This window comes from Cariama cristata, unplaced genomic scaffold (assembly GCF_000690535.1).
Source record: "Cariama cristata isolate BGI_N322 unplaced genomic scaffold, ASM69053v1 scaffold7632, whole genome shotgun sequence".
Taxonomy (NCBI): Eukaryota; Metazoa; Chordata; class Aves; order Cariamiformes; family Cariamidae; genus Cariama; species Cariama cristata.
Genome location: NW_009603193.1, coordinates 5,328 through 21,008, shown reverse-complemented (window position 1 = coordinate 21,008; position 15,681 = coordinate 5,328). Strand labels below are relative to the sequence as shown.

General features: G+C 37.8%; 1 protein-coding gene across 1 annotated transcript in view; it reads right to left on the bottom strand.

The window, feature by feature from the left end:
• Positions 1–13,487, bottom strand: part of LOC104157654 (translocation protein SEC63 homolog) — a gene marked incomplete at its 5' end in the record, with an annotated part of 27,952 nt that extends 14,465 nt beyond the window's left edge. Inside the window, 6 exons of the mRNA XM_009695072.1 lie at positions 185–246; positions 2,899–3,011; positions 6,236–6,350; positions 7,211–7,310; positions 8,292–8,326; positions 13,246–13,487. Coding sequence (XP_009693374.1) covers positions 185–246; positions 2,899–3,011; positions 6,236–6,350; positions 7,211–7,310; positions 8,292–8,326; positions 13,246–13,487 — 667 coding nt within the window. The remainder of the gene's footprint in view (positions 1–184; positions 247–2,898; positions 3,012–6,235; positions 6,351–7,210; positions 7,311–8,291; positions 8,327–13,245) is intronic.
• Positions 13,488–15,681: the final 2,194 nt, after the last annotated feature.

Sequence of the window (15,681 nt, the reverse complement as noted above, 5' to 3'; positions counted from 1 at the left end):
GCCCCCCCTTCCCCTCCCCCCACCGAGCCAGTTTCACACGCTGAGAACTGATCAGATGTACTGCTTCAAATCATATGAAAGAGTTATTCTATACATATTAAGATCTGAGTGCTTCTCAAGTGATCAGATATTACACAGCTCCATGTACAGAAATTACAGGACTTCCGTCGTTCATAATTGTTACCTTGTGGTCCATCTGGATTACCAAATTCTTCCCAATTTTTTCGTGATTCTTCATCAGTTAAGCTAGTTTCAAGAAGAGATACTAAGTTAATACAGAAGTAAAGAAATTTATCTAAATCATTAACATACAGAAACCTAAAATGTGGCATTTATACCATCCTTCAGAGATGGTCTGGCAAGCTAAACAGCTTCTGCTATTGTTTGCATGAAATCTGATAAGAAACAATACTGCTGTATTCCTTCATGATACACAGGCAAATTCTTTTAGAACTCTTGACAGCAAAAGAAATCGGACACAGAAGGTGCACTCTTGTACAGGAGACAGAACAATCACATCTCCCTTTCATGAGTGTGACTGCATACCCATCAGCAAAGAGCACTTTTCAACGCCAGGTTACAGTACAGCAAATTTTGAAAGACAACAAAGGTTGAAAACATTATCTTTTTTTGGAAGGAAGGTGAAATGCAAGATGAGATGATAGAGCAGAAGTTGTCCATATGGGTTTTTAATTTTCTTATCCTAGACTTTTAGCCTTTGATGGCATGTGTTCCATTTGTTTGGGTTGGTTTTTTTCCTGGAACTCCCTACCTTCATATTTAAGAAGAGAGAAATAAATTAAGACACCACCTCCTAAATCTTACAGTTTCTATGCCTGTTCTGTAATGACAGTTTCTTGGCAAGAATATACCACCTCAACAGAATCCCTGTTATTAGAAAGAACGAATAATGCTTTAGGAAACAGAACACCAGGCATTCACTATACAGAAGATTTTGTCTCATGGAAGGAACCTAGTGAACGAGTTGGACATCTCCTGACCATTTCTAAGTCTCACATTTGTTAACAAGCAGACTCACCAAATGAGTAGCTTTTATATTCTTTCAAGGCAGCAGGGTTAAGGGACTTCACCATCATTTACTTCAAGATATGCCTCTTGCATAGCCCTTGCACTAGCATTTGAAGTATCAAACTGTAACACCAAGCATTTGAGTGCTAGTTTGCAAAGCAAAGTGAGATGTTTCAGGAGTTCAGAAAGCAATACCAGAACATCCTACTGAAAAGACTTTCATAGTGATGCAGATGAGTTTCAGCAGAAAGTATGACTTCAAAACTGCTCAAGTGAGCATGGTGTTGGTTCTCCTCCTCACTTCACCTCAAAGAGGACTCTCAGTCAGTAAGGTCAACCACATAGACAACTGACATGAAAGCAGAAATCACCAACTTGCTAGGTTCTCTGATGATGTGACTGACCCAATAAACCCATACAATAGAGGAAGGCTCAGAGAGAAGGGGCAAGGGCAATGTGCCATGAAGTTCAGACTGACCACAGAGACTCACCACAGCTCCTGCAAAGAAGTTGACTCTGTCTCAACACAACGGGGACCGAAGGTGGCCTTTGTTGAGGTGGACACCTCAACAGTTGGGTGGATCAACTGGTGGTGTAAACGTTTCTCCTCCAGAGCATTAAAAAAGTACTAATGTCTCCTCAAGTTCGCAAGACCAGCACAGGGGGAGTGCATACCTGGCTCACCCCAACATATGAGTATAAAAACTAGACAACTAGCAAAAGAATTTTCAAGAAAATAACAGACTCGAGCTGGCTTCGACCCACGCATGCCTCCCCAGCACCTGGGGATGCCCAGCATCGTGACAGCGAGTGTGTTAGAGAGACCAGTAGTGGGAATCATGTTGGTATTGAGATTGAACTGTGTATTGAAATTCATGTATTTTGCTAAGTCTAACTTAAAAAATATACTAAAAACACAATACAAATGTATTGCTCCACTAAATCAGAAATCATGTGTAACATCAACTGTCTTCAGATAAGCAAACTGGATATTAAACATTACCTGCTCCACATGTGGAATATCCAAAAAAAACCTGGTCAGAGACTATTGGACTCTGACAGATGATCATTTAGAGCAGAAAAGATTAGAAAGCTGTATTAAATTTCTGTGTATGAACAGCATTACAAAACCCAACTCCACATCTTGATTATGGAAAAATTCAATAAAAAGATATTTCCTTTATACCAAATTCTAATATAAGACATCATCTCTCAGATAAAAAAAAAAAGCCATAAGCAGAGGCAAGGCCAAAAAATACTCTGGAGAAAAAGAGGATTCGAGGATTCAGCTTTTAAGAACTACATAGGTAACATGAAACAGCCAGGAAGTGAAAAATTAGGACTGCAAGGCAAATGCAAATGAAAAAGGACATGGGGGAGCTGAGAGGAAACTGAGTCAGAACTAGAATGAAACATCTTTGTCACTAGATAGGACCCGAGGTAAAATACTGTTTCCTACTCTCCAGCTTTATCACTAGGTGAAATGAATAGCATATTTATTTTCTAATCAATGCTTCAGAATTGCTGCAACAGGGTTGGTTGGTTTTAACCAAACAGCAACACTCATTTTCTTCTTTGTCATCTTTAAGATTTAATATGTATCATACTGGAAACTCTTTTTCTAGCTGACACAGAAGTGTAATACAAAGATCTAACACCTTACAGTATTCTGACAGTTGCTAAACAATTAAATTATCCTTCCTAACTTGTACAGAGCAAATATGCACTGAACTGTGACAAGTTTTGATTTCGTTACATATTCGAACACATTTTTTCTGGCTGCTTAGGTCATCCCTTCTATTACACCTCAAAGGTTTCCCTCCCCATAATATCAAGTTCCCATTTTTTATAGGCTAAAAAGAAACTTACGCTGCATATGCCTTAGCAATCCTCATGAACATAACTTCATCTCCGCCTTTATCTGGATGGTATTTTAGCGATAGTGCACGGTACTGTTTCTTAATTTCCGATATACTGGCTCCCTTAAAAAGGAAAGTTTTGAGTTTATTAATAAATACCTTAAATCAAATTCATTCTTCTTTATCTATATTCTAAAGCATATTGTGCAATATTTCCCTGAACCATCCACTGAACTAAAGAATTATGTTCTAATATATGATCATGAAACTATGTATGTATTTAATGGAAACATGATTATATTATTTTTCTAATAATATTTTTAATAATCATTGTATATTTAAATCAAGTTAGAAGTCACAGTCTAACAAAAAGACATTGATATGACTGTTTGGTTTTGTTGTTTGTTTTTTTTTTCTGGATTACTTTGTTCATCCATCCACAGAAAAAAAAAACCTAAGGCTTTCTTATCTGTTTGACAAATCTTATGTTTTCCTAAACATATTCACCAATGCAAGGAATTCTCATTTGCAATATGACGATGATACTGTTTCAATAAAATTAAACCAGAAATCAAGCTATCCTGAGGCTTCATCTGCTGTTACTTTATTTCTCTTTATACAATGTGTCTATCATTTTCCAACACTATTTTTCAACAGCATGCCTGCCTCATTTAATGCCCAGGATGAATTTACTTCATAATAAATTAGACTTCAAGTAAAAACAGCCATTTCAAGACTAGATGAAGAATGCCAGATGAGTAGCAGAAGCTGGAAAGTGGGGGGAAAAAAAGAAAAAAAGAAAAAAGATCAAGTTGCTGGGGAAGAAGAGATGGGTTTTCATGGCTCATATGAATACTCCCCACTAAAAAAAGAAAATCCTAATTTTTTCTCTCTGCCACAGAGGGTGCATGTGATCCCTGATAAGCTGATGACAAACTTTCTATCCATCATGAATTGCTTACTCCTCATTTTCAAAAGCTAGGCTACACAGGTTAGGCCTGACTTACAGAAATGCTTAGTAGCCTAGGACAGCTGGTGTCAGTCAGCACTCTGCTTGGAATAGAGCTTCCCTATATTAACTACTTACAAAAAAAATAGAGGCCTTGATTGTTTTAAAGAATACAAAATTATAATCAGTTTTCAGCTTCACCTTTATGCCTTGGATCCCACCTGTATAATGACAGTAAGGATACCTACTCAATGAATCAATAATAGTATCTGAATGCCTTATGTATTAGCAAATTCAAGCGATGTGCTCCAGAAATTGATATTCTATGTTCAAAACAAGGTGCTGATATTATTTATAAAATAAGGTGCATGTACATTATCTGGACCTTGCCCATCTTGTAGTTCTCTTAAAAAAAAAATCTTGGCCACAGTGTGCATGCAAATGAATTATTGTGTACCAAAACTTTCAAGTGCTTGCATCTGCAACCTTTTTTTTATTTCTTTCTTTTTTTAAGTCTGGGGTTTTTTTGTTTGGTTGGTTTGGTTTTTTAACACCACCAACAGTTCTATTATCTAACAACACTTCAACATTAGCACAGCTGGCAACAAGTCTAAAGGTTGCACTGGGATGGTAACAGAAGAAAGCTGTTAACTTTCATGCAGTCTGAACTAGAAATTTTTCAAGCGGATTTAAGAGACATCATCTGATAGCATGGAAATACATAAAACAAACATGCTCTGGAATCTTGGACTCTATTTTGAGCCCTATTTCAACTGATATACCTTCACACCCATCTCTTGATTCCCTTTACATTTCTGGCTTTAATTCAGCTTGTCCTTGTGACAATATGCTCCATCCCTCCATCAGTGCTTGGAGCATTCCAGTATTGGATTTTTTGCCTGGATAAGTTGCAAGTGTCTTGAGTATGTGTACAAGTTTTCATCAATGAGCATTAAGTTACAATTCACTACATACATGCTTTTTCCCCTCAGGGTTGTTACTTGTAGAAATTTGCCAAAGATGACAAAAGAAAATCCTCTGATGACCTAATCCCTAGCCTGATTTGTTTAACCAAAGTTAACCCAGATATATGAACATTTAAACTGCACAGTTCCAACAGATACCATTCAATAGCAAAAATTTATCTTGTTCCTGTGCGTCAGTGAGAGAACGCAAGTCAGCAGTCATCGACAGAGGAACTGAGCAGAGGTTGCTTGCCTCATCACACGACAGGCAGGTCTTGTTCTACCTGTCTAGCTAGAAACAGGCTATAGAGTCTACTTATTTGCTATACTGGCTTTCTTAGCCTAGAAAAGCAGTACCAGTGATGCTGAGAAGCCACATCACTAATGGCAAGAGATGTATTTGTTAATGTTCATATACATATTAAGCTCTCGCACACTAACAATATATATCAAGTTTAATCAAAACAGGTACATTCAAAGTTCTTCCACATTCTTGTGCTGAGCTGATGCACAGTGTTCTTCCTCAGACTGGGGAGTACAACATACCTCAAACTTCAGAACTGAAAAGATGACTCTTTGAATAACTCTACTGTTATTCAAAGGAAGAGCTTTGTATCGGGAAATAATTAACATAAGCAGAGAATTCACTCGAGGTATTGTGGTTAAGATGAAGAAAAGAGTTTGACAAGACTAAGTAAGAGTTTAAGAGGTGCCCACAAGGTCTATTTATCTCCTGGGGATATATCAATTTTTATATCCATTTTGAATCACACCTTCAATATAAAGCACTGCATCTGTTTTCTAGATAAATACTACATCTTTTTTTTCTCCAGTTTAATAAACCGATTGGCTGGTATCACCATCTAGAATTTGTTGTTTGCATTCACAGATACAACTGAGATTCAAGGTAACCTTTATTACATCAAAATGTGCATCACCAACACTCTTTAGTAAAACTTCTCATTTACAAAAGAAATATTGCTGCACAACAACTATAAATCGAATGAATCCACATTGTTGTTTAGACAGTTTATTCAGCAGCAACCCTAAAAATGGCTATTGAGAAGATTTTCACAGGGCATACAAAGCAGAATTACTTTTTTGTTTTCCTGCACCAAGCAAGGAAAACAACATCAGAGTAAGATGCAAAATAGATCAAAAAAACCCCCTCACAATATTAATAAAGTCATTAGAATTTTGAAGGAGTTCGATATGGAAGTTATAAATTAGTACAGATATAGGCAAAGAATATCTAACGACTGACTTTACAATATGCAGCAGCAACTTTCAGATGCGAAAAAAAGAACAAAACCACTAGATACATTCCCTAAAGTTAACTTATTTTGTTTAAAAAAACAAGTCTTAAATTTGACGTCTAGAAATAGATCATACAGTTATAGTAGTACAGATTAGTGAAAGATGCTATTACTTACAGGATCTAAATGTAAAACCTCATAAGGGTTGTATTCTTGATACTCTCGGTCCGTTTTGGAAACTTTGTATGCAAGAAACAAAAATAATGCCCAGCCAGCAAGGAGGACTATTTTCCTGTTTGGAAGAAAGAATTTTTTAAACGTACAAATCCATTAGCTCTAGCGTAATTCTACAACTAATACAAGAAGCCATTTGATATCAGTCTTCAAGAAACAACATTAAAATAGTGAGAAACATTAAAGCCTTTTTAAAGCAGTATTTCTGTTATAACACCACCTTTGACACATGAGACAACTGCTCTGACTTGTAATTAATTTAATTTCTCCTTTATTTTTTTTATTAAAACAAAGGCAAGCCACTACAAGACTCCTTCCATTCCTTAACTATCTGTCCTCAGCAGGTATACAATAGTATTTCCTGTTTTTAAAGGATGACTTTAACATGATCCTAGACAAAGTCAATGTTAAAAAAAACCAAAAAGCTGAAACAGATGCATAACAGACAGCAAACTACTTTGAGAGTAGGAATAATAAACAAAGAACTGAAGGATATAAACCCATCAACTTCAAACATACAAATTATTACTGGTGTATATTTGAATATATATGTTTACATATTAAATATTTAAATCAAAAGACATCACTAGCACCACTAATTTCAGTGAGGGAGGATTATTTTTTGGAACAAATAAATGTACTGTTTACTTATTTATTAGTACTGAGGTTCACTGGTTTCATTTAGCAGGTATTTTATAAAGGACAAACAGCATCCATCTTGATTTCAAGCCCTACTAGATAATAACGATTAACTATTAATTATTCAAATATAGCAGATTGCAAATGTCTCTTCTGTGACACAAAAGCCATTATTATATAACTAATTGCAGCTGCTTTGATTAAAAAAAGTATATTTTTATAAAAATAAAAATGTAAGAATTGCTTTCATAGAAAGTCATGCAGATGAAATGTACTTACTTCACTGTAGGAATTATGTTTTGTTGTGGTTTTAACAGCCGCAAACGATACCACAAGCATCTTCCATACACATTTCTTATATTCTTTAATCGGATTTGCTCTATAAAAGTAAAGAGAAAAATTGTGATTAACCAATCTGACAAAAAGCAGAATGACAAACATGCTCACTTCATCCTGGAGTAGGTAGTACAAGGTCAGTTGGAGGACTAACAAAAGGTCCAGCAATATTGGAGGAAAGAATGTTTTTTAAGTGACACTGCACATCCATAAACATAAGAAGTTGGTCAGATTACTCTTCACTACCTCAAAGCAATCCACTCTGCTTTCACATGCCACACAGCAACCATTGTTTGTGAACCCAGGCCTTGCCTGGCTAACATGCACCTGTAAATTTTACTTCTGCCATTTTATACTCATTTCCAACAAGTCTCCCATTTCAGCATGTCAGCTACTATGTGCAAGAAAAATAAACTAAAAAAGTCCGAAAAACCTAACCCACACACAAAACACTGTTTGTATACAACTAAAGAGTGCACCTAGAGCAACAGCTACTTCCTCAATTCAAAATGTGATGCATTTTCCTCATCTTTGTGACATCTGCTTTTGTAAGCTGCCGTCATTTAAGTTTTTCCTTTTGAAGAGGAAAAGGAAGGAAGAGTAAGATAATAGCTAGTCGTAAGCCATGTAGCTCAGTGATATGGGCCCTAGGCAAGAGAGTACGTGCATTAACGACAAAGTAGCCAACAAGATTTCCTCCCATGTCTTTGCAGGACAGGACGGGGCTGCAAGGAAATTGTATTTGTACTGTCAGCATCACCACAACAAGGCATGGAAGCTCTATCTGTTAAAAGTTTTTGTTGTATTTCAGAGTTAATCAAGACCAACTTAGTCTTGGCCAAAGTCTTTTATGCTAAGAAGAGTATGGTGGAAAGCAGATAGCTTGTATAGAATTTCTGTAAGCACTGAAATTATATGTTATAAAGTGACTTTAGTCCTGTTTATCTTTTAAGTAACTTGTCTATCCATAGACTATGCAGTCTGACCTGCAACACTTCTGAAGCGGTCACTGTAATTACCTTACCTGCAAAAGAATAAGGCCACTTGGCCCTTTTCAGACTAAAGGAAAAAGAATTAAGAGAAAACTTAATCCTGGCTCAGTACATTTAGATACTGCTGGTGAACAAAGTGACTAGATTTACCAATTTAAAAGAAGTTTGTGAATTACCTAAATGCAGGAATTATATTAACAACTTTGATCCAAAGCACACGTCAACCATATGCTATAAAGTCTTCAATCTCAACTTTGCACTTCTAACAAGGCAATGCCCTCATCTTAACTAAAATATATACATGGAAACATTATTCTTTGGCAAATTTATAAAAGGTGATTGTGGAAGACAGTGACGGCCTCTGTTTAGTTATTCGGAAGATACTGGGAGGTGGGATATGGTGCCCAGTGATCTACTTGAATTTCTAAGCAAGCATGTAATTTGGATGAAACATCTAGAACTTCAATTTGCAGTCACCAAACTATCTGAGGCCTGAGAAACATGACCATAAATGCCAGTATTGTGTACCACAACAACCATGAGCTCGGATTTAACCTGCATCAGATGAACACAGGATGGTATTTTAAACTCTGGCTGATTTGGCAGAGAGAGAGTGGGAACACAGACAACAACTGGCCACCCACAAACTAGTGAAGTACACAAATATTAAAGCTTGCAGAGACAAAGCACTAGAACCAGAAAAAGTATATCAGTTTATTCTGAACTACTTAATTCTATAAAGTCTATCTTCCCTAAATTCAATATAACATTAAACAGCTTGATGGGATTCCTTGAGATAGGATTAGTAGTCCCATTACCCCCAAAGAGGGAGAGATGGACATAAGGGAGGATAATTCAATCCCTTCTGTCTGATGCAACGCTTGCAGGGCTTCAAAATAAGCTTCCAAATTTGTCTCACAATTTTGGGCAACAGATAAACCACACAAGTATTCTGCGGTTCACCTGATCTGCCAAGATTGTTCACATACTTAAAACAGATACTAAACATGAAACTTTCTAAACAAAAAGGATATGACTAATATTCGGTTAAGCAACTGCCCACTTAGTTTCACTTGTATAAGTACTATGAAGGAAAAATTCAGAAGATAATGAAAATAGGGTTAAAATACAACACTAACTCTCTGCTGGTAGAATGCAAATTAATTTGGCATTTTCTCTTTGCAAATTTTTTTTTTTAAAGACAAAAATTGTGGGAGATCTCTATTGGTTCAGAACTGGATCCACCACAAGTGAGCTAATCGTTATTTAACATTAAACTGCAAAACTAAGAGACATTACCAGCACATAGAACTGGCATTTCAAAAAAGTTGATGGCATTAGAGACTAGACAGACGATTAAGTTATGAGGACTAAAAAGCTCTGTTACAGAAAGAGTGAAGAAAATGTTCTGGGCATTTTAAACAGTTACTGGACAACTATGAGCCATAACGTGATGCTTTTACGAAAAAGGCACTGTTGATAATTAACAAATCAGGCATCACAAGCCTCAGAGAAGACACATGTGCTTATGTTAAGCATAAATCACTCATTTAAATATTGTCAATAAATTCAGTTGTGCAATGCTGAAGTAAGATGAAGCCAACTGTTCAGTTCAACCACACCAACCCAGATCAGCTACCTGATCAAACCCGTATCACAGCCCCGGACATTTCTGCAGCACAACCAAGGGGCCGTGCTGTTCAGTAACTGTCTTAACTGACTACACTGCTTGCAGAAATACCTAAAAAAACTAATGTGAAAACAGATTACCAGTGCTCTTGGAGAAACAGAAGGTAACTAAGAGAACTTTGTTTACTTAATCCTGTAAAACTAAACCTAACAGGGTATAACTCCTTTTAGTGGTTTTGCTAGGATGTTTTTAACAAGCTGCTGTGCCTTGTCCTGAAAAATCCGTGCCACCCTGTGACCCAACATGCCAGTTCTCAAATATTCCTACTGTCCAGCCCCACAAGTACCAGATGACCCTCTCCTTTCCCCCTCTGCATCCTCCCTGCAAGAACAGCCAATACCCTTCACCTCACCATGCCAAAAAGTTTCCAAAATGCCCTTAGGAGAAGGTACCGTGGAGAAAAGAAAAATAATTATGCAAGGTAATCTAAAGAGTTGGCATAACGTCAAATAAAAACCGACCACGGGCCAAAAATGAGGCTAAAAATTAAAGGTGGTTTATAATAACCAGAAAACTGACATTTTGGAACAGCCTTCCACTAAGAGTTGCAGGAATCACATTTTGCGATCATTTTGACACCACCACCAAGTAGGAAAAAACAAAAAAAACAAACAAACAAAACCCCACAACAAGGCAAAGTGGTGTGAGCAAAAATTAAGCCTTTTGGACAGGTAAACAGCAGACACCTCAGTCAGTGGAAGAGTCCCTGGCAATGACGTCCTGGAACAACTATGCTGCACAGGGCGATCTCTTCAGCCAAATACCAAATTAAGACATGATGCTAAGCAGCTATTGCCTTTTTTTTTTCTTCACACACGCATCTGAACAACTCCGAATCAAATCTAATTAGAGTTGATTAAACCATATCAAAGCAAAAGCACCTCATTAACTTCTTTCCGATCTTGGGATGGCAATGGTCTCATTTGATTAACAACCCCAAAAAGAAACCATGCACTAAAAAGATGAATTACTGTTTATAGTTACCTGTACAGAACATAAAGAGAGAACAAATCTTTCCCAAATTGAGGCTAAAGTCCAGACTATTCAAATTATTTGGAGCTATCCTGAGGCACTACCTCTGTCACATGTCATCATTAACACATATTAACTTGTGGAATTCAAAACCAGGCAGCTACTTGGGAGAAAGAAGGCGAAGTACAGACAGCATCACTCCCAGCTTAGGCAGAAAGCCACTGGCAAAACATCATCCTGAGTAAGTTCCTGCTGTATCCAGGAAAAACAGGCTTCCTGTTTATTTACAGACAACATATGTGATTGTACCAAAGAAAGTATTTATTAGTAAAAAATTGGTTGCACAGCTCGGGGAGGGGGGGGCGGAGGAAATAAGAAAGAAAGAAAAAAAAAGACTGGCAAGAGCCAGAATACCAGATAATTCTTGTGTTTAACAAAACCAGCAATGTATTCCTAATGAGCAAGTTGGGGAAAAATCAGGTCCCTTTTGGCTTTGCTTTCCTCTCCCAAGGAGCTTCCTTTCACATAGGTGGATTTGCCATGCCACCAAACCGGCACACTGTCCCTGCAATAACGGCAGACCCCAAGCACACAGGAGTAAATACATTACATACCGCTCCGGGTAAAGGTTTGCAATGAAATAGGAATTGTACCTTCTTTGGATTTCAGCTCTGGAATCCTTGCTCTGTCAGGAAGAGAGGTTCAGAGTCTGAAAAGCACAAAGGAGTTCTCTGGTTCTTCTCGCTCCAGATCATGGCTCCCCATTAAAGCATAAGAGCACTTCAGACACCATCCTTTGACATGGGATTACCGGGAGACAAATTGGGGGGGGTGGGGAAATGTTTTTCCTCTAGTCACAACGACTTCTTATTTGATGGGTAAAACCCTTAACAATAGCGCATCTCTCCTACAGTTTTTAAAATAGGTATTAAACAGCCCGGAAAAGTAAAGGTGTAATGCACCCGTGTGCTTTTGAATTAATCTCAGTAACAATAATCCATGCATCAAGGTATTGTTAGAGCACTCCTCTCAGATGAAGATGTAGACTGCCACTTCTTTTCTGTAAATAAACTGGGAAATTTCCCCAGATTTTTCCAAATTTTCCCTCAAATTGTTCTAGTCTCTTAACAAATGTACGTGAAGATTCAGCCAAAACTACATCTTAATACACTCTTCAAGTTCCCAAGAAATGAAACAATTACTGGTAGAAAAGGCAACCTGAGTGTCACCTCTTTCACTTATTCCGAAAGACCTAGTCAGGTCCTCCAGTGATACCAGTAGGTATTTTAATCCCACACTGTCTAAAGCTTTTAGACTAATGACAGTAGAATCAAGATGCTGGCACAGCTAGGCTATTAATAACTAAATGGGAAAAAAAAAATCATTTGTACACTAATCTGCTTACTACTTTTGGATGAAAATGAAGTCCTTAACAACTACTTTAGACTTTCACTTCCTTAAAGGTAGCTGTCCATTTGGCTATGTACATTAACTAGAGAATGACTAAAGATCACTGACTGATCTGCAAGTTTGAGATGCAGTCAACTTTGTGTTGAATGCGAAGAGGTATACAACATCTGAATGACAAGCTCAAAGCAATTATCAAAAAAGGAGGGAAAAAAAAAGGACCGTCTTTGATCTTTATTTCTTTTGTTTGATGACTAAAGGTCATCTTCCGCTGTATTCCAGGAGACAAAAGGTATCAGTAGAGAATGCTTAAGTAAACAATTGACTCTTCTTTATCAGAACTTACATATGCCTCTTGAATATCCAGGTCTTTAGAGAGCGTGATTTTAGGATGAATAAGCCAGAAATGTCTGTGTTTTCTGGGTGGGTAACCCAGACCACACAGTTCTAATCTAATCCAAGCCCACTGCTCAGAGGAAGGTCCAAGCGGATTGCTCAGGGCTCTGCCTGCAGGCCTTTGAGTATCTTCAAGGTCACAGACCCCACAGTATCTCTGAGCAGCCTGCCCTAGTGTTTGATCACCCTCACAGGGCAAAAAATTTTTCTACATCTCAACATCTGTTCATTCACCCATCACACGATGGGCGAGGCACACAGCGCACACAAAGACAGACGGAAGCTGATCACAGGTTGGATTTGCTGTTTCCATAGACTACATACAACCTGTGGCCTACAACTCGGCCACGCCTGACTTCAGTCACCCATACCCGAACCTTCCTCACTGGCACACACACTGCCTTTCTGCACTTCTCCCCTGCCCCCTCATCATAAGAATACAAAGTCCTTGGCTTCTCATACAAATATTGTCTTCAAACACCGAGGCCTTTACAGAATGCAGCAACTGCGTATCATTTTACCACACTCCGATCACCCCCTTGGCAGTACTACCGATGACTAGCGAAGCAGACACCCTTCTCTCGGGAACACAAAGGACGCCGGCAACACAGGCACTGCCAGGCAGCTCAGGAGCACAAGCACTGCTGTTGCCGCAGGAATCCGACACACATGCTGGCACGACTTCACGAAACATCTTTAAAACAGTACGACCGAAAGAATGAACCACTTCTGTGGGCAATGACAAGGGCACCACATAACCGGGCTATGGCAAGACATGAAAAGAAAGATATGGGATACAAGTCATTTTGAGGTGAACACCATGAAGCGATCCAAATGCAACTGCACTGCACAAGTTTTGTTCATTTTTAGTAACCCAGGTAGGCTAACCTAACCTAGCCATTACTTCAGAAATTATTTCTGCCCTACTCCTTTCCGACAGTGAAGCAGATGTGGTCTTCCCTGTTCTACTACTGACAGTGCTTGAGTAGTCTCATATATTTGTTTCTGAAGACACAGGAGGATCCATTTTATCCTTAGGAATGCTTGACAAATGATCCCTACCTGGACCTAACCTTTTTGTTTCAGGTTCTAGAGGCTCCAACAAGTGCTCCGAAAGAAAACCTAAGGGAGATTCTTTTTTCATTTTTTACATCCTCCTGAGGAAAGAGACAAGATTACTCATTTATTGGAGATGAGCAACTCTGGAAGAGAGGGAGGGGAAAGAGGTACACCTGAAATTATATAGAAGATAAAAGTTTTAATCATCAGAATCTTGTTTCAGCTGCAACAAACACAGGTCAATTTTAGGAAAAAATACCAGAAAAATAAGACTACTGGCATCAATAGTTGTATCTAAAGCATATAAAAGTTATAAAAGATCATACAGTCAATTTTTAGGACAATCAAAAGCTAACAAAAAAACCTAACATCCAGAACAAATTGAAGCCACCAGTTTTCCATCATTCTACCTCAAAGAGTAGGAATGAACGTAAGTACGTCCTAGCCTCCTGCGTCCTTTCTGCCTTCAGGCTACTAAGAAAAGCAAAGGCAGCAAGTCTAAAATACAGCTCCAGCAGAGGTAGAGAAATATGAGGAAATATGAGGAGGTGCACATGAAACATTCTGCCCACCACATGCGGACAATTCATCCAAAGGAGAATGCTGCTTCAAGAGAAAAGGACTTCTTTCAGCAATGAACATTGAGTGACAGACTTCGGTAGCCTAGGAAATGTCAAGATCACTTTAAAAACAGACTTTCACAAAACTTATTTGCAGCATGTCATCCTATTTCTATCCCTGTCTTGGAAACTTGTACTGTGGAATGCATTGAGAGATGCAAGTAACACACATAGCATGCAAGTCTTGAGTAAAGGTTATGACCCAAGGGTACCGCGGCTCTAAGCATTAAACCTCTTCTGTTAATACTGAGGGTAACAGGCTCAGCTGAAACACTGCTCTTGAGAATTTCTGATTTTGCTGTTTTTTATTAAGAGTTCTACAGTTTTAATCCTCTAAGTGTGCACTAAATAGGCTCCTGTTTCCTTTCAACAGCTATGTATATGTGTACATATACACAATGTATACACATACATATGCAAAAGTTGAAGTCTTGGACTTTTTCCTACTTCAACAACCACAGAAATTAAACAATGGTATGGACAATTTATTTACTGACGTCTTGAACTGGGGCTCTCTGAACAAATTTACTTTTTTAATCACAGAAGCATTTCTCAGACAGCAGGTGATGAATACAAGTAAGAAAATGCTACCCTACTGCCTTACAGTTTCCTTGATAATTACTGTAAAATAGACTCCACATGGATATAATACGGTATCCAGGAATAATTTACAAATCACAGGATTAGGAAAAAACCCGACACTTACTTTCCAAAGAAGCCACTGACAAACACTAATAACAACATTTTAAAGCAGTAACCCATCTTCTCCAGCAACTAAGACGCAGGATTCAAACTCCCAGTAACTCAAAGTCAGCCACTCCTCTGAAGTACCAAATAATTTAAAACCTTATTATAATAGAATTGACTTCTAGTGTAAAACCCCAAATTATGAGGTATGAAGCAAATTAGATTGATTTAAATGTGTTCTAAAAGGCAGTTGCTTAAATCCAAAAGTCCTCAAATGACCACTAGTGTTTCAGTTAAGATTACTTTTTCTTTTAAACTGGAAAGCATGTTTCAGGACTTTAAACTGACCATATCTATGAAGAATTAAATTATCTGAATAGATGCTTTCTTACAATAATAGACATTAAAATTAGAACTGTCCTCATTACCCCAAGTTTATCTATAAACAGGTCATGTCCAAGTTAGCCTCCTCACTAAAATGTTTATAGCTGAAGAATCTGACCCCAGTGGTTTTAAAGGGATTTTTTTCTCTCTAGCATATAATCCAAAAAAAAAAAAAAAAATCATGTTTTGAGTAACATATTGCTGTTA